At 40.9% G+C, this 27,664-nt stretch overlaps 1 protein-coding gene across 4 annotated transcripts; it reads left to right on the plus strand.

Moving 5' to 3' along the window:
- The first annotated feature begins 6,448 nt into the window (after nt 1-6,448).
- Nucleotides 6,449-27,446, plus strand: slc1a3a (solute carrier family 1 member 3a). Of its 4 annotated transcripts, XM_037777087.1 has the most exons (12): nt 6,449-6,802; nt 12,320-12,400; nt 12,684-12,797; nt 13,319-13,653; nt 14,971-15,108; nt 21,176-21,380; nt 21,562-21,604; nt 22,652-22,920; nt 22,999-23,232; nt 23,750-23,944; nt 24,751-24,885; nt 25,573-27,446. In XM_037777087.1, exons 4-12 carry the CDS (start codon nt 13,470-13,472, stop codon nt 25,778-25,780), a joined length of 1,611 nt encoding a protein of 536 aa, XP_037633015.1. In that variant the 5' UTR covers nt 6,449-6,802; nt 12,320-12,400; nt 12,684-12,797; nt 13,319-13,469; the 3' UTR covers nt 25,781-27,446. The 4 variants fall into 4 exon arrangements, with proteins under 4 accessions (XP_037633015.1, XP_037633017.1, XP_037633016.1 ...); XM_037777089.1 differs by lacking the exons at nt 12,320-12,400; nt 12,684-12,797 and adding an exon at nt 6,918-7,052; XM_037777088.1 differs by lacking the exons at nt 12,320-12,400; nt 12,684-12,797.
- Nucleotides 27,447-27,664: the final 218 nt, after the last annotated feature.

Below are 27,664 nucleotides of genomic sequence, written 5' to 3' on the forward strand. Positions count from 1 at the left end.
TGTATATGAAAGTTAGTTAGCCACACATTTACTAGCTGCCATATTAAAGCGATGTACATAATAATGATGCTAATACCTTTTTACTTTTACTTTTATGTAACTTGTAACAGAGTATTCCTGCACTGTGATATTGCTACTATTAAGTAGAAGATCTGAGTACTTCTTATTCTTATAATTTGTATAATTTAAAAAGTTGTACATTTTATTCAAAGCAAGACTTTAAGCCCTCTCAGACAAATTTGGCTAAATAAATCAAAATTGACTCGACTTGATTGTTCCAATCACTGAATTTCACCTTTCTTTCAGCAGGACCATAATGAGTTCACAGACATAAATATTGTGTTATATAGAAAAAGCGTCAGTCTAGATCAGCACATGTGTAGGCCTACTGGAAAACTGGTAACGTTAAATGAGAAGGAATTGTCTGTTTCTAATAAACAGTGAGTGGATATCGTCTGTTGATCGTTGAAAGATTAAGATAAAGTTGAAAGGCATGCATGGTGATACAGCGTTCATCAACAGCCATGAAATGAGGATGAAACTTTTGTGGCATGCAGATTTTATCACATTATGACATTTTATTGCAATGAAACAACATATTGTTTAAGTTTCTCATCTCATTCAGATTCACACATGTTAAATTGTTCACTCAGTCTGTGATTGATGGCTGCAGATGTAAATCCACACAATCCAGTCCTTCAATATGAAACATCCATTGAATTAATGTGTCAACATTTAGCAAGAGAGGCGAGCTGTTTCGCTTACATTTTCACTAAAATAAATCAAAAAAGTTTCAGTGTACTGATGCCAGTGCTGTCACATTTCCTGTCCATGTCCATTGCGTGTTAAAGCAGAGCCAACTTGAAAAGGCTACGTGGACACTCTGCACTCCAAAAGATGCATCTGTTGTGATGGAAAGCTTTGGATTTACCTCGTGGTCAAAAATGCTTTCCAGCCGACAAAGATGGAAAAAGAGCACCAAAGGAAGAAAAACATCTTCAATCCATTATTTCAGTAGTGGAGGAGCATCCACACATATGGGTCGTCAGCGTACAGAGGGCCCAGCACGTTGAAGCACACACCTCGGTGCTCAAGTAAAACGTCCATCTGGCTTATCAGGTCCAGACACAGATGTTCTACAAGATTCAGACAAACAGACCAGTCTTCAGCCGCTCTGGACACACCCAGTGCGTCCAACCAGACTGACCCAAAAATGTCCAGAGATTCTGGCCAGTCCTCTAGAATATTGTCCATCAACTCCATCTGGTTCATAAATCTGTTAAAGCTCAATGTAGATCAGCAGTCCATTCCTAGTGACCGTGTTGCTCATATCACATTCCTCCTCTCTGTCTCTCTGTCGCTTTGCCTCCGTCTTGTTTCTGCAGTGCTGAGTTACAGAACAGATAAAACCTGGCTGCATTGGCAGGTGCTTAGTGAGGCCATCTGTCAGCCTACATTCTCACCTTAACCCCTTAGATCTCTCTCTTCCTCTCTCTCAGATTAGTGTAATAAGCCGTGTGACCATTCAGACCATAATGCCCTAATTATATCCTCAGTATTCTCTTCAATAAACATGTGTGAGTGAGATTTAGTCCCTCATTTATTGTAGAATATATATTGAACCTGTTTTTCTTAGATCATTACTCTGCTTCTGCTCTGTATTAAGCCTGGTCTTAATCTCTGTTGATCACACTTAACACTTCTCACACCTAACACACAGACAGACAGGTACATGACAGACTCATGTTCACACATACTGGGAAATACCCATACTACCATACTGTTTAGAATGTCGGAAAAAGATTTAGTATGTCCCAATGCATAGTATGTCAAGTGCAGTATGCCACAATTACCAGGATGTCCTACTGCATGTGGTTGCATTTTGCAGCAAGCCAGCATGCTTTTCTGGCTATTCTGACCCACAATCCTCTGCACAGATATATGTGCAAGAGGGTCAAAGTTCAAGGCGCAATGTTATGATGAAGTAGTATGTCTCCATTGTATGTATACTGCATGCAACAGTACGTATTTTGTCAGGGAAGCTGCAGTACGTACTAAAAATGTGGGATTTAAAACAAAGCCATAATCTCCGTTTACCTGGCTCTGAACGTAGTGAGAAGCATCCTGTTCATCTGATCCAGCACTGTTTTTGTTGCCACTGACATTTCTTCTGTTAAAATTAACTTATCTGTTATCTGCACTGAATATAGTGATACAGTAGTAGACTAGTGTTTCTTTTATTATTATTGTTTTACAGTTTCCACCACTAGATGGAGGTAATGAATTTGTCCTTAAACATCTTCAGCATCACACACCTCAGCAGGGAAAGAAGAATCAGAGGAAGTTTGGGAAAAGATGAAGCAACACCTTCTTAGCAATAATTAAAAAACAAAAAAATCTAATTTTTGTTTTTTAATCATTCCATATTCCATTCCATCTATAAAAATATAGCTGAAATTAAATTTCTCTCAGGGCCAGGATATAAAAATAGATAAATCTGTTGAATTTTTTTCTTTTTTTTTAAGTACAGCCGCCACATGATCCAACTACCTAAAAACAAATTGCATAACCCAATGACACCACCACACTTAGTGCCAGTATGCTGCTGCTGATTATGATTCTGGTTCTCATCATTATGATTATTATGCTCTGGACTGTGTTTGTATAATATGCGTTCATGCAGTCATGCCTCTATCAAGGCATTAGGGAGAAACAATAATCATACTTGAATACAACAAAAAGTGAATAAAAAAACCCTACTGAGCTCAGATCGGAGACTGAAACTGATCTGTGATACAGTGAGATACTACCCATCTCCCCTTCATGCTATTGTTGTTTGTCTTTTGCTATTGTATGTCTCTTTTTTATTCTATTGTCATTAATCATTTTTATCTTTTATTTACAGATTGATGGGCCTCTTTGTCCAGTTGTTTATGATACAAAGAGGAAGGGTGTCATATTTAAATCTTTGAGAGCCTCAAGCACATCTTTAACAAAGACTCGGTCAGGTTTCTGGTCACTCCCCTTGGCAGCAAGGGGCACAGTTAATTTGGGAAACACAAACCCCGTTTATACCAAGGCCTTGTGCTATCTAAGATTCAATGCAACTACGATGGATTAGAGACAACAAACTGCCATCCAGCCTTCAGCAGTGTCACCACTCTGCAATACAAATGCTGTGGTGCCTTCAAATGGGGTCGTGTTTACCGCGTTCACGAGAAGAGTCCATATGAACGACCCCTCTTGTGGTATTCACGACCTCATAAGTGGAACGTTTCTGAAAACTCAGAGCTCACGAGTTGTGACGTGTTTGTTGACGTTGTCAGAAATAGCGGAGGCCATGGAAGTTATTTTTCAGTACAGTATTGTATTTCTCCGTAATTTTATAATATGTCTGAGGAAAATGTTGATATTCCCAACGGCCTCATGTTTTTCCTTTGTCATTATGCCTTTGCATTTCCTGCATTATGTTACCCACTTGCTAGCTTGCTAAATTGTTAGCCTCTGTGGCTTCTAGACACCGACAGTAACGTTAATATTGCTCTTGCTTAGCAGCGGTGTTCTCACGACTTAACCACTTGAACGCCAAGCATATGTGTACACAACTTCCCATGTTGTAAACACAAGCTCACAAGTTTCATTTGAAGGCACCACTACTTACAGTTAGTAGCAAAGACACAGGTGAACCTGATTAAGGTAATTATTAACACTGCACCTGGTAAGGCAATCAGATAGCAACCCTATTAACATCTAGCACTCTAACAGGTACATACTGTATATCCCAGTAATCTAGAGATATATGTACCTGTTTAATTCAGGTTATTGAAATGAAATGGTTACAAGACTATATTGGACTCCTGATAACCATGAATGATGGAGATGTAGGTCTGATGGTACACTGGAGCATGTACAGTATGTACTCCGACTAGCTGTCCTAGCATGCAACACATACCAAACATTCTCATCCGTGTGTTTGAACCCTTGAGATGATTAACCCTTGATTGTGTCTTTTCAAAGGTGTCTCTCTTTGCTATATCATGGTAAATGGTAAATGAACTTGCATTTATATAGTGCCTTTCTAGTCTTCTGACCGCTCAAAGCGCTTTACACTACATGTCAGCATTTCACACACACATACACTGATGGCAGAGGCTGCCATACAAGGTGCCAACCTGTCCATCAGGATCTAATCTAAATACACTACTTGGGGTTAAGTATCTCGCTCGAGGACACTTCACATCAGTGGTGTGGAATAGAGGAGATTCCTTGCTGGTGAGCAGGGGAAGTTTGTTTTTCCTGTGTGGTAAACTCAGTCTGCTATTGTTACTGTGTCTAGACTTCCTCTGTCTCTTCCGCTGCCTTTACTCGTTCTCTATCTCCTCAGAGTTCAACCCGAGCTGTTCTTATCCATGTGTCTATAGCGTCTCCTCTTCTCCACCGCCATCACTCCCCCTCATTCTCCACATCCAGCCACGACGAGCCACTGGGACGACGTCCAGTGTGGCCTTATTCAGATCAGTGAGAAACGGTGTGTGAACAGCCTCGTCTCCCATCGTGCCCATTGAACAACGGCTACGGTCGCGCTGAGACCCCTGGGTTTGAAGTCTGTAACATTTGATCCATGGGAAACCCTCGTGCACAATGATGCCGGTGAACAAAGTGGCCTCAGTTCTGTGTGTCCCCAGAGTGCCACTGTAGACTGCAGATCTTATAACCTGTCCTGGATACATCACTCCCCTGGGATGGGGCCACTCCCATCTGACACCACTAGGCCCGGTAGAGCAGACTCGGCGAGCTGGAGTTGCACACACTCTGTGATGCTGAGATTGTGGGTACGGCCTGTGTGTATTTGTGTATAAAATGTGCGTGTGTGTGTGTGTATGAGAGAGGGAAAGTTTGTGTCTTTAAAAGCCTATAGTAGGATGCCGATTATCATATACTGTAGTTAAAAGCAGTTGATGAGGTGATGAGATTAAAACCATCAGCTTCATTTTCTTCACTTTCCAGCACAAGAAAAGTGCCTAAACATCTCTCTCCAAATGTGTATGTAATTTGATGAGGGATGGCAGCAACAGGCAATCACTATTTCCTTTTTTGAAAGACGCTGAAACAAACAAAAGTACAGAAGTGTTTTAGTAGTAGTTGTAGTATTATATGTCTGTCATGATCTGTTTCTCCCTTTACAGTCAATCCCATTAGAGCATGTGATACCAATAAAGACACATGGCTCCTATAGCCAACAATGAATGAACAGATCGTCACATCAGGATGGAAAAAACAGAAACCCATTTTGTTCCACATTCCTCCATGTAATCTATTTAACAGAACTGAGACCAGCCTTCTAACTGAAGTATTTGAGGCGCTGCGGTCTCTTTAATTCAGATACTTATGCAAGAGCAGAGAAGTGGTTTGATCCATGGTAGGATGGGTTAAGAAGGAAGATGACGCAGTAAAACTTGTGAGAAACTGTTTTATTTCAGAACAGAAAGACAGAAAAACAAACGTGTCACATGTATAATCTTTATGATCTATAACAAAGGCATCAAGGAGGATATTGCATTGATTTACTTTCATTCCTTGGAGACTAACTTTAACCATAACCACATGCCTAACCCTAACCCTAACTCTGCCATAACCAAAAACCAAGTGTTACATTCCCCTCCGTTTAAGATCCAGGGGATGGAGGGAGTAACAAAATAGATTTGTAAACCCAGGAATGGAGCCGCAAAACATTTGAGCATTGTGATGAAGGTAACACAGTCTATAGTCTAAGTATATAGTATATAAGTCTAATGCAGTGAGGGCCAAAGAGCAAATATACTACGGAGTATTAGGGCCACATTGAGGAAAAAAACATCTGAGATTTACAGAATAAAGTCATAATATTACGAGCATAAAGTCATATCTTTACGAGAAAAAAAGAAAATAGCACGTAAAATTACTACTTTATAATATTATGGCTTTATTCTCGTAATACTGCGACTTTCTTTTCTCGTAAACTTCTGACCTTATTATCATATTACGACTTTTTTTCTCGTAAACCTACGACTTTATTCTCGTAATATTATAATTTTATTCTCATAATATTATGACTTTATTATCGTAATATTATGACTTTATTCTCCCAATATTATGACTTTATTCTCGTAATATTATGACTTTATTCTCGTAATATTATGACTTTATTCTCATAATATTATGACTTTATTCACGAAATATTATGACTTTATTCTCTTAATATTATGACTTTATTCTCCTAATATTCCGACTTTATTCTCGTAATATTCTGACTTTGTTCTTGTAATATTCCGACTTTATTCTCGAAATATTACGACTTTATTCTCGTAATATTACGACTTTATTCTTGTAATATTGTGACTTTATTCTCGAAATATTCTCGAAATATTATGACTTTATTCTCAAAATATTATGACTTTATTCTAGTAATATTACGACTTTTTTCTCGTAATATTACGACTTTATTCTCGTAATATTATGACTTTATTCTTGTAATATTATGACTTTATTCTTGTAATATTATGACTTTATTCTCGAAATCTCAGATCTATTTTTTTTCCCTCGATGTGGCCCCAATACTCTGTCGTATCATAGACCTACAACCATGATACATACAAATTAAAATGTAAACAAAACACAGTTATTCATTTCCATTTTTAAAAATCCACAGGGAGCCACTGGAGAGGAGCTAAAGAGCCTCATGTTGTGGTAACGTCCGTGGCTTAGCTTGACAGTAGAACGGCCCTCACCCGCAGACAACGCTACTGTTACCCCGTTAACCAAGGTAACCAGCCGGCTGTCAATCACTCGCGAATTACGACCAAACTAAGCAGTGCTGATCAAATATGAATCAATATTCTGTTACTGTAATACCTATTTCTCTCCTCAAATGTTTTCAGAAACATCTTGTAGTGTACTGTTTCGCTGTAAAATGAGAAACTTTGTGACCCGGCAGCCATGTTGAGATCTGTTGAGGAAATACCAAGCACCGCCCACCAGCCGGAGCTGATGCAGCATTACGGACCTTGTCTCTGGTACTCTTGCCTGTATCTGTTGTAATAGGTATCAGACATTCTACTCTGATACTATCCTTACCACAAATGAAACAGTCTCTCTGTATATTGAAAGATGTTGTATCTTAGTCTTCTTGATGCGACTGGTTTGGACAGGCTTTCCCTTTTGTCAGATGCTGTTCATTGATGTTAGTCTTACTGGAGTAGTTTGCTCTGCATGATACATGATATGACACTTTAATTTTGAAGGAGAGTATGGCCTTTCTATGTGGAAACAGAGTTTTATGGAAATCATCTTAACTTTTAGTGATGGGAATTCAGGCTGTTTTTAGTGAGCCAGATCATTTGGCTCAGCTCATCAAGAAGAGCCGGCTCTTTCGGCTCCCAAACGGCTCTTTGGTTTACTACTTCTGCGTTTTATGATTCAGCCAAATTTAGCGCAGTTTTGACCTATGATTAGTATGTGTGCACATATATCACTTAAATTATTCAATATAATTATACTAAACCTTATAATTTCCAGAATACCATAATTTTACATGCTGCTTCTTTTCCGACTGTCACTCATCTTGTCTGCTATTCGCGCACCGCACTCCTCTCTCTTTCTCTCCTCCTCTCCCTCCTGCTCTGTACCTGGAGACCGTCAGCGCCCCGCCCCTCCCTGCTTGATGGTATGATCCTTGTCTGTCATCGCTTGATTGGTCGCACGGACGTCAATAACACAACATTCAGTCACAGTCAGTGCATGGAGTGCCTGTGGCGTGGAGAAGATCATCCTATCATTCTGCCTTGAATTAATTTTTTAAGCAAGCCTGGCTCTGTCCAAAGGTAATAGTGATGTGTCGGTCGCGAACGAGCCAGCTCAAAGAGCCAGCTCTTTTAAGTGAACGATAGGAACCGGGTTTTTGAGCTGGCTCGTTTGCGACCGACACATCACTATTACCTTTGGACAGAGCCAGGCTTGCTGTTTCCCCCTGTTTCCAGCCTTAGTGCTGAGCTAAGTTAGCTTCATAATCACCGAGTGTAATGTAATGTCACACAATAAGCAAAGCACAGTACTGATTGCAGGGGGACTTTAACCTTGTGGGAACTAACAGCTTGTCCACAAATGGGAGATGGGTACCCATGATGATTAAAATTTTTGTCCCCACAATGTGATTAACAAAAGTATACACAGTCCAGAGGCGACACATTTTCTTCCCAGCATCCTTGGCAATGTGCCCCATTCACCTGCTTCTCTGTTGTTTCTGTGCGTTTTACTGCAGGATGCATGATTCTCTTTTCCTTTCTTCGATTTACAAGTCCTGCTCTTCAGCTGACCCAATCAGCTGATCCCTTGCTTTGCAAAGGGACAGCAGGACAAAGGAGGCTGTTGTCTGTTGTTGCTTGTTGGGATAGCTGTGCGACGGATGCCATGTGGGTCGCTGCGGTGAGGAACGGTGGGGTGCCAATGATTTAAAGCTTTCCAGATGAACTGAGGTTTAGTGATGGGAGAGCCAGGAACTGGCCTATCAGTGTTGTTGTCACACACACACACACACACACACAATGTTCAGGGATGAATTTGCAATATTATTTCTGGAAATGGTCCGGATTTGTTGGAAATGATTATGAAAGAAATGTTGGCCTGAAGGCTGGGGTGAACCATTAACATATTCAACTTCAGTTATTTCAGACAGACAGACCAATGTCCTCTCACCAGAGAATACAGAAAGAGTGAAGTTTCACGTGATTTTTTTTACCGCATCTTACAAAGAATAAAAAAATATATATATATTCTTTACTCTTTACTGAAGAAATAATAACTGACACTGGTGCAGAATAGAGAGCTGTGATGTCAGTAACTAGCCTGTCCACCAGATGCCCTTGGACTTTGTCACCAATTCTGGTCACCTGACTCCCACATCCACCTGCACACCTGTTCTCATTCCCAGATCATGGTTCAATCATTGATTATTCTGCCGCCAGTGTTTTGACCTGTTGCGTGTCTGGCTTCTCAATTGAACATTTCTAAAATGTTTTTTTCCAACCAGTTCTGGCTCAGTGTCTACATTTGGGTCCTCAATGCCAGTACAAACTGGCAGAACGTGGTCCCAGCAGGTCCAGCAGATTTGAAGGCATTCAGGGCCTCAAATCTGCTGCCAAAACACCTCCAGTATCTGTCAGCTGCTATCTGAATTGGCAGAGAACTTTACCAACCAAAGACTTTACCAGAACTTCATCACTGCAGCGTCCCCCTTCGTCCTCCAGATCATGCTCTGCAATCTCACGTGTCTCACATGCTTACCTGAGACGTCCAAGGCCTATTAAAAGAGGCTGGGTTATGCATCAAGAACTCGTCATATCTTTGGGGTACCACACATGCGCAGTAAAATCTGGTCTCCACTCGCCAAGATTGAGCCAATCGCAACGCACGACCGCAGCTTCAGTTACACTGCGCATGTGTTATACCCAACACCTCAAGACCCATATCCGCCCGTGTCCCAGCCTCCTTCAATAGGCCTTGGAGACGTCCAACCACCTCCCTGAAGCAGCCTAGCAGTTGGCCAACTAGCTCTCTGTCTGTTCCCCTGCTGGCTAGGGTTGGGTCTGGAAGTGTCCAGCCTACACTGGAGCTGGCTAGTCTGCCACCTGGCTCTCCTGCCCCTTCCTCCCTCCTGAGATCTCCTTCTTCTCCACTGTTTCCTCCCCAGCAACATGCCTGAGCTGTCTCCATTGTCCAGGCCTCCCATGTCTTTGGTTCCTCCGTCTTTTCTGCCTGATATCTGATACCTGTGTTTTGACCTGCTGGTTCAGTGAAGTCCTTTTTCTTCCACCAGTTCTGCCTCAGTGTCTGTATTTGAGTCCTCAATCGTATTGCCTAGTACACACATCCGTGACATCACCGCTAACTTCAACCTCAATAATAAACACCTCTCTGACAGTGTCAACAAAACCTTGAACATTATAATCTTCCTAAATGTAGAATTTGTGGCAGATCTGTTGCATTGGATTGCATTCAGTTGTACAGCTGTACGTATAAAGTGGCTAGGGAGTGTACATTTTCTTAATCAATATATGAGCTATTTTTAATTTCATGATTTTCCAGATTTCACCACACCAACAGTATTCTTGCTACATGAGCAGCATCAAATATTACATATTTTATTCTCTAATACAGTTTTTTTTCAATTTCTAACACACTAAAAAGACACATGAAGAACAATTATTGAAACTGACACTCAGAGAGCAAAACCTCTGCTCAAAATTATTCATACATTTTTGTACAGTTTAGAATGAGGTGTTTAATTTTGCAAAAGATCTGAGGTGTTTTGCTACTTGGGTGTGTGGTTGTTTCAATTGTGTATAGTGTTTTGGCAAAATGAACTCTGTTTTCAAAATCGTGCTTAAGCAATCGTAAAAAAACCTCTACTGAGATCATCGTAGATCAAATCCAACTCTAATAGTGAGTTGTCAGATTGGGCCAACATAGATGTCCAACCTCTCTTCAGCTAATGTCCTAACAGCAGTGATGTAGTGGGATTTGCAGCCACTGACAATGATAGCCGGTCTAATGAGCCGGTGACTCAGTCCGAACTCCTCAGACTGAAGTGTTGAGAGAAGCTGTTCAGTGTCTGTGAGTCCTTGGGGATGACGGAGGAAGACCGTAGTATCACAATACATATTCTCTCTCCCTGCAATTCAGACGGTAATTGCCCGTTTGTTCAAAGCTAATGATGGTTATCCAAGCTTCTCGACGATTTCACCGACGACTCAGTGCTGTTCTTTGTTGCTCCATTATATTATGAATAATGATTACAGTCTGGAAGTATTTGCTCTCTGATTGCAAACATCTTGATCTGCAGCATGTGTGCGCGCACTTGTTTGCCAGTTAAACTGCTGGTTTAAATTTAACCCCATTATACATTTTAGACCAAAAACTATTTTTAAATCTGACTTTTTTTTCTTTTTTTTTACTTACTTACTCAGTTTCAGTGTAATTTTGCCAAAATGTGGTTCAATCAGCAGTAGGATGCAGTGGACCGTAGCACTGCATCCACTACTGTTAAATTTTAGGCATTGGGTCTGTAGAGATCAAGGTAGCAAAAAACATTTTTTAAATTATTTTTCCAAAGAGACTGGCACATTTACTAACAATAATCCACAGAGCTTTTGAACACTTTCATTAAGAACTTCCTTATATCAAACCAACTACACAAAGGGAAGGGCAGTCCACAACAATATCTGTGGATTATTGTGAGTAACTGTGCCATTATATAAAAGATATTGCTGCTGAATTGAAATATTTGGCGCTTTGAATGACTCAAACCAAATGCCATAGTTCCACTGATCTGCAGCTCTGATCTCCACATGTCAGCAAATCCTGGATGAAATTCTGGACGAGAGGAAAAATGTTTCATTGCCTTTGTGAGTGAACTTTCCTTACACTCGTGCAAATATTCAGACGCATGCCAGAGTCAGAGGTTACATCATTTTACTGAGGTCACATGAAGCAGGATGTTGTGTGTGTGTGTGTGTGTGTGTGTGTGTGTGTGTGTGTGTGCAGACTGACGGATGAAACGTTTCACAACATGTCTGCCAAACATGGATTCCCTTGGTATGAGTCAGAAAGGATGGCTTCAGCTCTACCTCTTTCATTTACTCTCTCCCCCACTTTTTTCCCACAACATTCACCCACATTCACTCACACACACACACACACACACACACACACACACACATATTTTCGAAATTTTCCGTATACACAACCTCAGCGTTCATCACGTCACACATGCCAAACTGTGAATTCCTGATTTTTGCTGCCAAACTAAACTCCATTTCATCAGCCTGCTTGTGTTTGGATCCTCCTCAGTGGAAGTGTTTTGCTTCCTAACCACTGCGGCTCCTATCTCAAATCTTGAGTAGTCATTACGTTTAAATGGCAGCTAACTGTCTAAATACTGTCAGTTTACCTAAAGAAATCCAGATTTAAAACATGCGTCACTGTTTGTACAGATTGTGTGTTTCAAAGCCAGACGTTGCAGAGCACCAGTTGTACCACTGGCACTTGGTAAACATTTACCCGCTCTGTTTAGCTTAGCCAACTAAAAACTCCTCCGCGTTTCAGAGAAAAAAGACGACCTTTGTCTGGTGTAGATGTTTAATGAACCAAAATGCAGAAAAAGAAGACAGATTGACTGATGAGTGTGTCCGTTGGAGATGTGCCAAAATAAATGGCTAATCCACTTCCATATTTTTCTTTTGATGGACGGAGGACTTTTATTTCTCTGTTGACTCCCTCGCCACAGGAATCTCCAATCAGGCTGAACTGATCAAGCGTGAAAAACCATTTGAAAGGACAGCTGAGGGGGACAGAAGAAAACAAGAAGGTCCTTTCTCTTTTTCCTGCTTAGAAAGCTCATTATTCCTCAAGCTCCCCTCTGTCTGTACCCCCCTCCTCCTCTAAATTACTTCACTTTTTTAGTTCCCGCCTCACCTCCCCACAAGCCCACACTGTGTGAGTGACTAACCCTAGTTTTTCTTCTACTATAGCACCGCCTCCATCCGCTCACTGGCTCTTTTATTCTCTCATCCACCGCCTTTCCTTTCTCCTCCTCCCCTCTCCTCTTTTTCTCCTCTTTCTCTTCATTGCTGGTTGCTCACACCAACCAGCTCACAGCCAAAGAGCTCCTCTGTCCCTCCTCTCACACTGACCGGGCTTTAAACCAGAACTATCCCCCTGAAAAAACTGAGATTACCAGAGGAATTTATTGCACAAGTTTAAAGGTACAGAAACAACTTCTATTTTAGCATTTTACCATTTGACCAGTAGCTGTATATGTGTGTGTGTGTGTGTGTGTTTGTTTGTGTGTGAGACTGTGAATCAGTGTCAATATATAACCACATGTCTGTTGTAGTTACTTGAGCGTATGTTTGAGGAAGTCTGCATGCCTTCATAGTTGTGGGTGTGACACGTGTTCATTTCATTGACAGAGGAGTTCAAGTATTTTATGTTTTATGATGCATTTTTTTTGCATTTTTTATAATGCATTTTTGGGGGGTTGCATAATTATTACTTTATCCACTTTGTATGTGCTGTATATTGTATATTGAGGTTTTGAGTGACAGTTCCTATACAGCGTAGCAAAGCAATGATACACAGCACAACTAAAAAAAAAATGGTAAAGTTACAAACCTGTATTATTTGACTGAGCTAAAAGTGTGACTTTGTCTATCTTTCATCACTTGTTTTTTGTGCTCAAATATCTAACGCTAACTCTCACGATATGTCCTTCCCTTTCCATCAGGACACTCGTAAAGCCAAAGGAGAGGTGTGACAGAGAGGAAGAGGAGCAACAGGTTTCATTCGGCAGCACCTTTAAGGTGTCCTCATCACAGTAGAATTGGAGGTCAAGTTCCTACACGTTAATAACAGATCTGAAGACTCCAACGGCAGCTATGACTCAGAGCAACGGGGAGAACCCGCAGAGGACCCGGAGCGGTCTCCAACAGATCCGGGCCGGGATCCAGTCCCGATCACTGCTGGCCAAGAAGAGAGTGGAGAACATCAGAAAGGATGATGTGAAAGGATTCTTCCTCAGAAATGCCTTTGTGATCTTTACCGTTGCTGCTGTCATTATTGGTAAGTGGGAACGTGAGACACTAGTGCACTCTATTGGTGATTCAGTTGATTTAAAAATGGAGATTATTGGGGAAGACTTTGTTTGGTCTTCTCCTCTCTTTACCCCTCCTCTATTCAAGCATGTAGAAGAAGGCAGCAAGTTTTCTACCTTACCCCCAACCATCCATCAATCTGGTGTGACTAACACCGCTGTAGCAGGACGGAAGAAGGAAAAGAATAGAAACAAACTCACCAGATGAGAGAATAGAGGGACCTCAGATGAACTTAGCAGACAGGCCTTTATCTGACCCCGCAGCTGACCCTTGACCTCTTGCCATTAACCTTTGGATCTGCCTCGGTAGGAAGTGAGCCAGGCCCACCCACTGCTGCACATCTGCAGCACTGATTGAATTACACCATGCCATGACAAACACATTTGACCTGAGGATATTGTTCACTTCAGGCTGCTGGGTCAGCCACCTGGGCCCTGTTGGTGGATTAGTGCTGCAGGGGATGAACTGCTGGTTGAGACAATAGACTTCACTGAGATGGAAGAAAACAATTTCTGCAAAACATTTTCACCAGAAAAATTTGTTGGAAAAATGACAGTCAGCAATTACTAATGCTTATTGTGTTCATCATTGCACGATACATAATGATCATGTACTCACATGCTTTGAACAGTGTAGCTCCACCTCTCCTGCGTCATTATTAAATTCGCACTTTTTATTAAAGTCCACTGTATTTTATTTGTGAAAATGTGAGCAAGCAGGTGTTCAGGTGTTATTTTGGCACTCTGAAACTTAAATGCATTATTATGGTATTGATATCCATTCATAAATATGCTACATTTTGCTGTGATATGATCATATCCAGGGCTGCACAGTGATGCAGTGGTTAGCACTGTCGCCTCACAGCAAGAGGGTCGCAGGTTTGAATCTGGCTTGGGGCCCTTCTGTGTGGAGTTTGCATGTTAATGTGGGTTTTCTCTGGGTTATCCGGTTTCTTCCTACAGTCCAAAGACATGCAGGTTAGGTTAATTGTTGACTCTAAATTGCCCGTAGGTGTAAATGGTTGACTGTCTCTATGTGTCAGCCATGCCATGGTCTAGCGGCCTGTCCAGGGTGTACCCCGCCTTCGCCAAATGTCAGCTGAGGTCCGGCTCCAGCCCCCCCGTGACCCAGAATAGGATAAGCAGTTACAGATAATGGATGGATGTATGATAATATCCAACTACAAGTGTCAAATCTGGGACTCTCTTATGGTCTAGTCGTGTAAATGTTGTGAAATGTCCTGATAAAGTCTTGACTTTTCTTCCACATCTGATCCTCATTGCAGGCATCATCCTGGGATTTTCCCTGCGGCCTTACAAGATGTCTTACCGGCAGGTGAAGTTCTTCTCTTTCCCTGGAGAGCTGCTGATGAGGATGCTTCAGATGCTGGTGCTGCCCCTGCTGGTTTCCAGCCTCATCACAGGTACGAACAACATCAGGCCATTTTTGTGCCATCAGGACATTTCCGACCAGAGTACTATTAATTTAATTAGTTAATTTGACCTCTTGCTCTTCTATTCTTTTGTACGGTCACACAGAAAGACTTGACACAGAGATGGTATTCTTGCTTTTTGAATCTGTTTATTTTCAGTTACTGATAAACAAACTGAAATATTTCTCATGCATGTGAATCTGATAGAAATTATTTACTAATTGCATCAATAATGTTGACAAAATAAATGATGCACACACCCAAGGCTTACACAAAAGCATTCCCTTATGGTTGTAACATCATTATACGGTGAAACGCGTTGGCTATTTTTAGTTCAAATGTACCCCAGATATCTAAAATAAGCACACATAACTTCGACAGTTACAGTTCAAGCCTGTGTGACACTGTTTTGTTCTAAATATATATCAAACAACTTAGTCACCACACACAGCTCTCAACTGCATCTTCTAATACCACACAAACCCTGACGTTTTCTTTTATCTGCACATCTGCAACATGTCTGCTCAGCATGGCTCCACGGCTTCAACCACTGTAGAAATAGCCCCTCCACCAGACAAAACCCCATCGCCTTCAACTACTGTGTCCCCTAACACTGTCTCTACTAGCTTGAAGTGAAGCACAACTTCAGTTTGCACATATGGAAAAAGTAGGCCCACACTCCGACTCTGTTTATATGAGATTTTTGTTACATGTTTTGCAGGTAGCATGTGTTTTCTATGTATAGAGTTCATGCCAGTGATATTACTGTTTGTTTGTTTTGTGGCTCTTCTGACGTACATGTATTTCATGAGTGGCAGAGTGAGCCAGCTGTTTGTTCACTCGACGCTGTTTGTTGGTTTTGGGCCCAGTTGGGGACGGGTTAGGATGACCTCATGAGCCAGATAAAGAGAGATAATATTTTGAACTGGTTTCTATCACATGCTTGACCCATATTGTAATGGTCTTAATCTTGATACAACATTACCAAAGCGATCCCAACTTTATTGTGTTTTCATTGAATAAGCAATTCAGAATCTGTGGGCTGGATTACTTTGTGGTTTCAGAACATCTTGTAACTGCTGCAGCTCACTTGTATTTGGGCCGCTGTTGAAAAAAAAACACAAACATATGACAACTTTTCAGTCCTAATCCAGGTATGTAGTGAGTTCATTCGTCACTGTTGACATGGTTCATAAACCCAGTCAGACACACAGGGATGTTTTCTTCCAGAGGCAAAGTCCTGTTGGTTTGAGCAGAGCCTCCACTTGTTGTGGAAACAAAGGTGTAGATAGAGTCGTGTTAACACGTGACTTTCCAAAAACACTGGTCAGCAGCACTGACTGGCGAAGGTAGGCGGGACATACTGAGACCACATGCCCAGTCCTTGAGCAGCGATTGACAGAGCGAGAGGCCCGTCTCCTGAAGGGATGACAGTGACACGCTGTCCGATAATAACCTGCTTTGTGCTGCTGCAGCGGGGCGTGACATCAGCATCCTCTGACATCATGTCACATGACAGCAACTACAACATGTGGAAACCAACAAAGAGTGCTGTTTTGTAGACAAGTCATCCACCACACGGCTCCTTTCTCATGATGTCTGTGTGTGTGTGCACATGTGCACTTATTAGAAGCAATGTTATCTGATTTAAAGTTGTCATTAGAGTAGAAACAGTCAACTATTATAATACTACAAATAACACACTGTACTTTTACTTAGGTTTGGGTCTAGAAAAGCGCTTTACAAATAAATGTAATTTATTATTATTACAAACTGAATGCAAATGAACTCCTACATGATTTATTGCAGCACTATAAATAATTTTACAACTCTCATGGAGATACTATCAGCCAACTGTTGGAAATTTAGTAGATTGAGTTCAGAGGTCACAGCAACAACAGCAACAACAACTGATGCTGTGAAAAGTAACTGTTTCACCAAAACACACACACATACACACACACATACACATAAACATACACACACACACACACACTGCCACTATAATGAAGGAATTTTGATTTTCAAAACAGTAAAACAGGAGAATCAATAGATTATTAGATTATTAGATTTCCTTTACTCACACAGGAAGAAAGTTACTACATTTTTGAACACCTGCAACCCAGCTGTAGATCTCAAGTTTACGAAAACTCCCACCGTTTTTCAGATTTCTGCTGAAACTATGACCTCAGTTGAAAAGTAATATGAGAGGTCTTAGGTTACTTTAGAGGATAACAGCTTCTCTTGATCTTGAAGAGTGTTTTGACCCACTTTAGCTGCATGTTTATCTGTGGTTCTATCTCCATAGCATACTGTAGGCTGGATTCACCAACTTCCCTGTAAGAAACAATGTCCCACAGCATCAATGTAATTAAGTTTTATTTCTAGAGCAGTGATTGCTTTAAATATGACTTGGACGCGACTTTGAGAGTAACATATTTTAGAGAATAAGAACATGCGGAGCTCACCTCCTATGACTTCTGCAAACGCGAGGCTCCTGTGTAAACTGACTGTCACAGCCCTAAAAGGCTGAATTGTGCCTCTATGTGAAATGGTTTGCCTCTGAATTCTGATCCCTTGTAAAAGTACGGTTGAATTGGGACTCAGAGAGTTTGAGTCCAGAGGGGCCCTGCAAGGTAGAAGGTAGTGGACAGACAGGAAGAGAGAAACAATGATCAAGGATTATGAGAGACTTCAAACAAACCACTCAACTTGTGATTGCCACAAAATCCATATTGTCTTCAAGCATTTCATTACCAGAGCTCGGAGTCCACCACAGAGTCTTAATAAAGCCAAGAAGGGGGCTGAACAGGGAGAGAGGGTTTGGGCAGTAAAAAGAGGAAAAAGAGGATGATTACAGAGGAGGTCGCTGGAAGGGGAGTGTGAATGTAGGCGGGGGAGGGAGTCAATGGGAAGACCAGGACAAGAATGGAGAGGATGATGAAGACGGTGTTTAATACCTGGACAGATTCTTTGTGACTTTGTTAAATACAGGCCGCAACATAAAGGTAGAAAATAAATAATGAAGAAGTTATAAAAACTGTCCAATAAATGTCAACTCATGGATTGAAAATTTTACTTAAAGCTTCAGTCGGCTATTCAGTATAGTATCGTATAAGATTTGAAAAAAATTGAGAGGCTGTAACAAATGAAAATCAATTATTAAGTCTATTCAGCTCCATAGACTGACATGTTGAGATATCATCTGACTGCAGGCCTTCAAGTCTTGCTAGAACTGTGGAGTCAGTCTTTACCCAGCACAGCATAAGTGGATGTTAACTGCCCTCTGGTCAGACCTCTTGCAGTCGCTATGTCCTGCGTTTCAACTTCCCCCCGTGGGCCTATACTTTTGTGTTTGATGAACATTCCCCAGAAACAAAGTCATTCTCCCCGCTCTCCTTCAATCTTCTTTTGAAAGGATGGAATTGGTGAGGCTGCGTCCGTTGTTGCCTGGACAACAGGCTGGGGATCATTGTGTGCGTGCGGGCACTGACTAAGTCAACAAGTTTTCCCAGGGCTGTCAGAAAAGGAATAGGAGGAGAGTGGGAGGAAAAGGGTGGCAGTGAAAGGATTGCAGCAATAAGATCAGCGAGCAAGAAAAGGAGAAGAGGCAGGGAGGCAAAGATGGGGGTTGTGGGAGAGGAGGAAGAGCAGGGGAGGGGTGCTAGGGGGCACCCTGAAACAAGAGGTGGGGATGGAGGGGAAGTAGGGAGAGGAGGAGGAGGTGAAGAATTTGGGGAGAAGAGAATAAGGGAGGGAAGGATGAGGAGGGGACGAAGAGGATCAAAAAGAGTTGGATAAAAGGCTAAGTCCTGGGTATGTTGAGACAAGAGGAGCAGAGAGGGGGCAGTAGGTACACACACGCACACACACGCACACACACACACACACACACACACACACACACACACACACAAACAGTGTCAAAGTGCCACATAACACATACATCTCCCATCACACAAAGCCTGCTTTGCCTTGTACAGCTCTGAATGAAGATAATGGCCATTATAGGACCTGACACTTTGAAAATACAACACCATCGTCATCTCTATTGAGGCAGCTTGTCTGTTTTCAAATCCAGTTCTCTGAATATTGAATACTCATTAAATATTTCTGTTTACCACCGTTTCCCTGAAAAATCTGTTTAATGCTATTAGAACTGCGGGGGACAGTTTTAGACTCCAGCCTCTGTGACGCCGTCAAACTACTCTCTGGCTCGTATAAAACTTTAGTTTTTCTTCACTGAGAACCGGCTTTGTGAAAACTATTTCTCATGCAATCTGAAATGGTTTTGTGGCTTTTTAGCAGGCCTGTAAAATAAAACTCTCCACATATTTTAGGTTGTGTATAATTGCTGCCTTCCTTGCAGGAATGATAAACAGGGAGCAAAGTATTTCTGTGTGATTAGGGCTGTCAGGATATCAGATTTTCACTATACGATTATTGTGGCCAAAAGAATTCACAATAACGATATTATCGCGATACCTATAGAAGAATTGAAAAAAAAAAACTTTGTTTACTGTGTGTTTTTTTCTCTTTTTTGGCAAATGACTTACACAAAAAATACAAGTAGAGTGAGTTGGAGAGAGAGTCTGTAACCAAAAGCGTGACTCAAGAGGCGCTGGATTATTTACACAATATTATATGTGTATTATTAACATGATATCAATATTTCATTTTCTAACATCACGTTTAACGCCAGTACCGGTACAGCATATCACGACACCCCTATTTGTAACTCGATCATCAGCTGTTTCTTCTGAATCATGCTGCAACACATTTTTTCTGTATAAAACAGCGCTGTGTTTGTATTTTCAGTCAGACTGTTATCAAATAATTTCTCCCAGCTGCAGCTATATAATTAAAATATATGATCTGTATATGTTGAATATATAGTATGTAAACAGATTTTGTGTATTAGATCTGCCCCTGGGTGCTGTACAGTAGGTGTTGCTTTCCCACCAGTAAAGGTCAGAGTCAGATTGTGTTTCCTGCTGCTCTTTGTTGTCACAGATAGTTAGTCAGATAATCCAGATGGGTGTATTCCACCTATAATTACAGCATCTTTTCCCAGGCTAACTGTATGCTCATAGGGACACAAGTTAGTGACACATCTATGCAAACTGTAAGGTCACGGAGCAGCATGACTAAAGATGATAGAGATGTTTTTTATCATGTATAGAAAGAAACAATAACAAAGATGCAGTACTTTTTATTAACTTGATTTTTAGATTAATGCAATCTATTTGAAAGTCACTCTCTTGATGCAACTATATGTAGGTAACATTTGATTTTTGGTTATTTTATTTAAGTGCTTGTGACTGAAAGCTAGTTGTGTCTAATTGTGAAGCAAGTGAATGAATGAAACTAGAGAAACTCTTTGGAGGATAAACCCTTTTGTACTGATATAGATTGATTTAGATTACTGTTTCCCAACCTGCGGGTCCCAACCCCTACTAGGGGTCGCCAATGCATCATGGGGGGTCGCCAAGCCTTTTTGATTTTAAGGAGTGTAAGACAACTTTTAACAAAAATATACAGATGGCCTATATCTCAGCATTTCAGTCATTTCTGTGAAGAAAACTAAATGAAATTGTTATTTTTAATGTTTGGATTATTGATTAAGATATAAACAGGATAAGAGCACGGTGAAGACCAAACAACCAAAGATCTAATAGAACAATGGCCAAGCGTCAGGGAGAAGAAAACACTGAATTTGTCAGAAAAGAAGACGCCTGTGAAGTATCTATGATTGTTAAGAATGAAAAAAATACATAATACAGACAGAATTGTATTAAAAGTTGCAACAAATAACAGGATTACACATCTCTGATGCAATATTAACAAGAAATAATCTGCTCAATTCATCCAAATTGTTCATTTTACACAAACTTCCTGCAGTTATTGCAATCACTATTTGGGTTAATTGTACAGTTTGTCAGTTGTTCTGTTCTGAATGTGTCACTTAGTCAGGGGTCTTCTATCCAATGAGAGAAAAGGGGTACCCTTAAGGAAAAAGGTTGAGAACCAATGATTTAGAATGATATGTCCTTTTCAGGTATGGCCGCTCTGGACGGTCGTGCTTCTGGTAAAATGGGTATGAGGGCCGTGATCTACTACACCACCACCACCGTCATCGCTGTGTTCATCGGTATCGTCATGGTGCTCGTCATTCACCCTGGAAAAGGATCAAAGGATGAGTTCACCAATAAGCAGCAGATAGAGCAGATCAGCCCCGCTGATGCCTTCCTGGACCTCATCAGGTACTTACACACTCACACATTTATGCACCTTGAACAACCAAACACACTCACCAGAGCACTCCAGTACACTGATTCTGACCCAAATATTTTATATATCATAAGTCTGTTTTTTAGCAATGTGCATTTGTAATTGGTAAGTAATTACCTAACCAAAATGTACCTCTTTTATTGTGTTTTCTAGAAACATGTTTCCTCCTAACCTTGTGGAGGCGTGCACCAAACAGGTAACTCTCCCACCACATCCTCTCTCTTTCTTCATCCTACAGTTACATGACATGTTTTATTCCTCAATTGTCTCATTTTAGCAGATGTGCCTGAGTGAGTGCACATTTTGCGTTGTTTAAAGCCTCTGCAGTACTTTAATTTCGTATGTTCATATTGCCATTTGCATCCCTGTGGACTTTTAACTATTTACTGGGAATTAAATTCCTCAGCAGTTAAAGGGGACCTATTATGTGCTTTTTCCCTTTCCTTTAGTGAGTTATATAGTTTGTGTGCATGTAAAAGGTTCGCAAAGTTACAAAGCCCAAAGTCCAAGCCAAAGGGAGTTACTCTCCCCCACAGGAACACTGCTCCTGAACTGCCTGAAACGCCTTCATTGAAGTCCGGCCTTTTCTTCCATAACGTAGTTTGGAACGCCTTCAAACAAAGCTAGTTAGAGCGGAGCTGGAGCGAAGTCCAAAGAGTTTGGTTCAGATGACCAATCACAACAGTGTGACCAACAGAGGGAGTCAGGGGGGGCAGTGTTTTTTTAACATTAAAGCATGTAAACATGTTCTATTAGAAACCCAAAATACAGGTATGAACCTGAAAATAAGCATAATAGGTCCTCTTTAAATCTAAAATTGCCATCCATATTAAAAACACATCAGATGCCCAGCTGCCAATGTTTACACCTGACACAGCTGAACCCTTGTCTCTGTGCCACTTTCACTTCCTTATTCCAACACATTTTAGGCAGTTGGGATTGTGACATTTTGTGTACCAGTCGGTAATATAGGAAGTTGAAAGCACAAACAAAATAACTGCATTCTGATTCATTTGTTCACTTTAGTGTAAAGAATTGAAATTTAACATGTTACCCTGCAAAATCTTCGAATGTTGTAGGCACATTTTCTTCATATTCAACAAGCTACATCTACTTGCTATATCTTCCATGACCCTGAATCTCAAATATTACTAAATACGTATTTATAAAAGTGTTATTATAAGAAAATGTTTATATGACCCAGGATTTTTTATTTATTTTATTTAACCCGTCTTTTTTCCAGTTCAAGACGCAGTATGCCAAGCGAGTAGTCCATGTGAAGATGACAGTGAATGACACTATATTCACAGTCAACGGTAGCCAGGAGATAACCAGGGAGGAGATGATCCCAGTGCCGGGATCGGTTAATGGAGTCAACGCTCTCGGCCTGGTGATGTTCTCCATCTGCTTCGGCCTAATCATCAGCAGCATGAAGGAACAGGGGCAGCCACTAAAGGACTTCTTCGACTGTCTCAATGAAGCCATCATGAAGCTGGTCGCCATAATCATGTGGTAAGTACCAAAAGGGATGGAGTTAATGTAGAATGAAGTGTTGGATCTGAACTCACAATAACACTCATCGACCCTCAGGTACGCCCCTATCGGTATCCTGTTCCTGATTGCTGGTAAGATCGTGGAGATGGATGACATCACATCCATGGGTGGCCAGCTGGGGATGTACACAGTGACAGTCATTTGTGGCCTGTCCGTCCATGCCTTCTTTGTCCTGCCGACGCTCTACTTCGTCATCACCAGGAAGAACCCCTTTGTTTTCATCGCTGGGCTGTTGCAGGCACTCATCACTGCCCTGGGAACTTCCTCAAGGTATGTGACTGGGTTAAGTGTTATATAATTTAGAGTCCAACTCAAAATCTCACAGACTGATAAGATAGGTCAATGTAGAATGTATTGTCATTCTCTCATACACAATACTCAGTGTACAGGGGGATGAAATGGCATTGCTTCACTGCTAGAAAAACAGTTAAGACACAAAAAAAAGAAACAGGCACAAAAGATAAGTTAGCTAAGCCATGTGAATGGATGCTAAAACCTAATAGTGGGTGTAGCAGGCCCCTATTGACCCACATCTAGGTGCTTATAGGGACCAATAACATCTGTCTAATAGCCTGACAACAGTCTAATCGGCTGGTAAGTCATAGCTGAGTGGTTTTAGACTTTGGTTTACAGTCAGTCTCCATGAATGCTACGGATGATGAGCATTGAGACGCATGATTCAGCAACTTTAACTTCTAATTTCTAACAGACTGGGTTAATTTTTCCTCTGTCTCTGTTTGTTTCACCCTCTCTCTCTCTCTCCCTCCCTCCCTCTATCCCCTCTCAGTTCCGCCACGTTGCCCATCACTTTTAAATGCCTGGAGGAAAACAACAAGGTGGACAAGCGCGTGACCCGCTTCGTGCTACCTGTCGGCGCCACTATAAACATGGATGGCACAGCTCTATATGAAGCCCTGGCTGCTATCTTTATCGCCCAGGTCAATGATTATGACCTTAACTTTGGACAGATTCTCACCATCAGGTATGTGATAATACTTTAAATGTGAAATGTATAGGATTTGGCAGCATCTAGTGGTGTGGTTGCAGATTGCAACTGAGTAACTCTCCCGCTCACTCCTTCCTTTCCAAGACTGCGGTAATGTGAGTGCAAAAACGTGGTAACACTGTTCGCCTCGCTCAGAGGCCATCCTTACTATAATAACACTACTTTAGGAGCAGTGGAAGTCAGACGGCGGCTGGCAGTACCACGGTTTTGCACTCTGTGGCTCACGTTAACGCAGTTTCACAAGCGTGTCGGAGAACTACGGTGACCTTCAGGTAATGTAAAAACGTGAAAGGCTCTCTTTAGACCCAGCGTTTGGTTTGTCCATTCTGGGCTACTGTAGAAACATGGCGGACTCCGTGAAGAGGACCTGCTCCCTCTGTAGATATGAAGGACTCATTCTAAGCTAACGAAAACACAACGATTCTTAGTTTCAGGTGATTATACACTAATGAAAACAGTTATGAATATTATATTCCATTTGTGCTAATAGATCCCCCTGAAATGTTACATACTGTTCCTTTAAACATTCATCAATAATGTCGTTCATTCAGTAATTTAAAATGACCCAGAAGGATTTGATTCAGTAAACCTCGCCTGCTCCGAGAGATGAATCAGTTTTGGATGAAAAATACTCCGTCAAATATTCTGCTTAACCCAAGTGAAACATCTCCAAGCCTCAAAACCACAGGTTGCAGCTTTATAAGTAACTTTCCACCAGTTGCACAGCATTAATGTTTTTTAGACAATTCAAATTTCTCTCCATCTGCCTTTTTCCCCATCAGCATCACAGCCACAGCAGCCAGTATCGGAGCAGCTGGAATCCCTCAGGCAGGACTGGTCACCATGATTATAGTGCTAACGTCTGTAGGCCTGCCCACTGATGACATCTCACTCATCATTGCAGTTGATTGGTTCCTGTAAGTATTGGCTATATGAAATCTTAGGAAACTATTCACTTAAAATGTGAAAGTCAACAAAAAAAAAAAATGATCTAGATATTTCCTCAAGTAGCGCCAGCTCTCAGTAGGACTACAAACTGGAAAATGTTGGATTTGTGGAGGAAGGAAGAGGGTTAAATCATGAGGAAATATAGTTGTAATGTAATAGTAAAAGTATAGTGTGGTAGGAATTCAATTAGGCTCCGCCCAGGGGGATTTAAGGGGTTACAAGGGATCAACTTAGTGTGCTGTACACTCGTGAGTTGACGGCTTCCAGAGACACTCCCTTCACATTCCTTGTCCATCCATCTGGTTTGTATTGAGTCAGCGTCCAATCCCAGTGCAAAGCCCAACTTCCTCCTATGTACTGGCTGTGTTTCATGTGGTTTGAAAATTGCCTGGAGCAAATAAAAGTATGTTTACCAATGATTCTTTTATGTGCACACATTTATAGACACTCCATGTGGATTTAATTTCCAATGTCTTCAATGAAATTGTTTAATATTCATTGTTGTCTTTAGTGTTTTTATGGCGTCTGTTGTTCTGTCTTGTCTTATCCTGTCTTTTTTGTCTTATATTGTTTAGTCTTGTCTTGTCTTGTTTCATCTTGTCATGTCTTGTCTTCTCTCTGCCTCTTGTCCTCACCTGTCCTCTGTCTTTCCTCAGGGACCGATTGCGCACCGTCACCAACGTCCTTGGAGACTCCATTGGTGCAGGTATAGTGGAACACCTGTCTCGCCACGAGTTCCAGAAGAAGGACCCCGAGGTGGGCAACTCAGTGGTGGAGGAGGCGGACAAGAAGCCGTACCAGCTCATCTGCCAGGAGAACGAGTTTGACAACGAGAGGCCTGCTGACAGCGAGACCAAGATGTAGATTTTTCTCCGAGGTTGCGTACATTCTTAGGAAAACCATTGCGCTGCATTGAACCACGTTCTCAAACGAAGCTCTTCTTAATGTGCAAACCTTCCTCTCACAAATTAAATTGATCTACAGCTAGAATATATTTCAGCCAAGATGAGTTCCACTAATGTGTGAGGTCTAGTGTGGGCTTTCCTGACACACTTGAAATGGTTCACTGTTGCATTGTTTTTCTAAGGGTTTGTGCTATGATGCTTTCCAAGAGTACTATGTGTATTTGCCATAGGGTGGCAGCTGTTTACTATTAAGAATGAACTACTCTAGAGCCTGGTGGCCTGCATGCCATATCAAAACTCCTCTCAGAACTGTGATGACTAATCTCCCCCACTAGAGGTCAGCGTTGCTTTGAGTCTTAACACCACAGCAGATTACAGCCCAAACTTGCACAGACTTTTTCTGACTTTAAAGTTGTTGCTTTTGTTTTGTTTGAGCCGTGTTGTATGTGAAAACTGTAAGTGAAATCTCTCTTGAGATTGATGTGAAAAGTGTTGGATATCATGCACATACACTGGGGTGACAGGGCTGACTTCTTTGGGGGAAAAGGGCTGCTAATTTACAAACTTCTGTACAGACACTAGTGGCTTTATTTTCTATAATTTGGTGTACAGACTTCAACAGAGTGAGTGAATGATGTAATTTACCCTAAGGCACACATACCTTTGTCCCGTAAGCGTCCAAACCAGGAAGTCCTAATTGAAGTTGTCAGAATATCTTGTCTTTCCAGCCTTTATGTTACAAACCAATCATTACAATCACTAAGACTAATGAACCAAAATCCCTCAGCCATGTTTTTATCAGTAAATTTGCTGAGAATTTGAAATGTAATCAAATCAGAATTTTTAAGCTATTATATTTCAACCAAAAAAGCACCAAAAATACTTTCCAAAATTCTGTACAGTTTAATTAAATCATACCCAAACAAATCGCTAACACAATAATACAGTAATGATTTTATTTCTGATAAATTCTCATGGTGATTGGGCCCTCTAACATGGACATGGAACTAAAACTGATTTGATTGAAACATTCACATGTCAGTATGAAATATTAGTTTTTTTGTTAAATTAGTAAAATGATAGTCAGTAGGTTGGATATATAATTTTTCAATTGACTATTCTTAATTCAGCTTACTTTAGATAATACAATCGAATGTTTATTTCATTTGATTTAATATGAATGCCTGTCGTTTATTTTAGCTAGCTTTAGCTAATTCAGTATACAGAACAAATGTAACATAGACGTTGCTTTGTATAGAGGATTCTTCTGAATATACTGTATTTGTATAGAGAAATGTAGATAATTGTGTACATTAATTGTAGATTTAAATTGTAAAAGGTTACTTGAGGATTGCGTATGTAAAGATGTTGTAACCATGCTCTCTCTATCAAACCTAATGACCAAACTAACAATCCCTCTAGTTCCTTGTGCAAATGCACAACTGGCTGATTTGAAGGACCAAATGTTTTCCTTTAAACACTTGAGGAAATGGAATAGTTCCTTTGTTTACAGTTGCTGGTGTTTCTCTTGAAATGACTGTTTCTCTCATGAATTCACATGTGACTGAACAATAGCTGTAGTTTTATCTTGCATGAATTTTTTATGAATAAAAAAGATGAAATCAGTGGTTGAGTATTTATCATTTTATCTGAAAGCTCTGTGAATTCTAAGCTAAGCCTCTAAGATAGATGTGTTGATGGGTAGATGTCTTTAAATGTTTTAAATCCTCATTTGACATCCTCCTGCCTCCATATTCTTCATGTTTACATTCTATTTATAATTTGTCATCCTGATTGTCTATACTGTCATTTTTGGTCTATTCTGTACACCAGAACTCTATTG

This window comes from Sebastes umbrosus, chromosome 8, assembly GCF_015220745.1.
Source record: "Sebastes umbrosus isolate fSebUmb1 chromosome 8, fSebUmb1.pri, whole genome shotgun sequence".
Classification (NCBI taxonomy): Eukaryota; Metazoa; Chordata; class Actinopteri; order Perciformes; family Sebastidae; genus Sebastes; species Sebastes umbrosus.

Excerpts from the sequence above, each read along its gene's own strand:
- slc1a3a (XM_037777089.1), top strand. The coding sequence starts at position 13,470 with ATGACTCAGAGCAACGGGGAGAACCCGCAGAGGACCCGGAGCGGTCTC. Across the intron at positions 21,381-21,561 it reads GCCTTCCTGGACCTCATCAG|AAACATGTTTCCTCCTAACC; the intron begins GTACTTACACAC and ends TGTGTTTTCTAG. Across the intron at positions 23,945-24,750 it reads GGACAGATTCTCACCATCAG|CATCACAGCCACAGCAGCCA; the intron begins GTATGTGATAAT and ends TTTCCCCATCAG.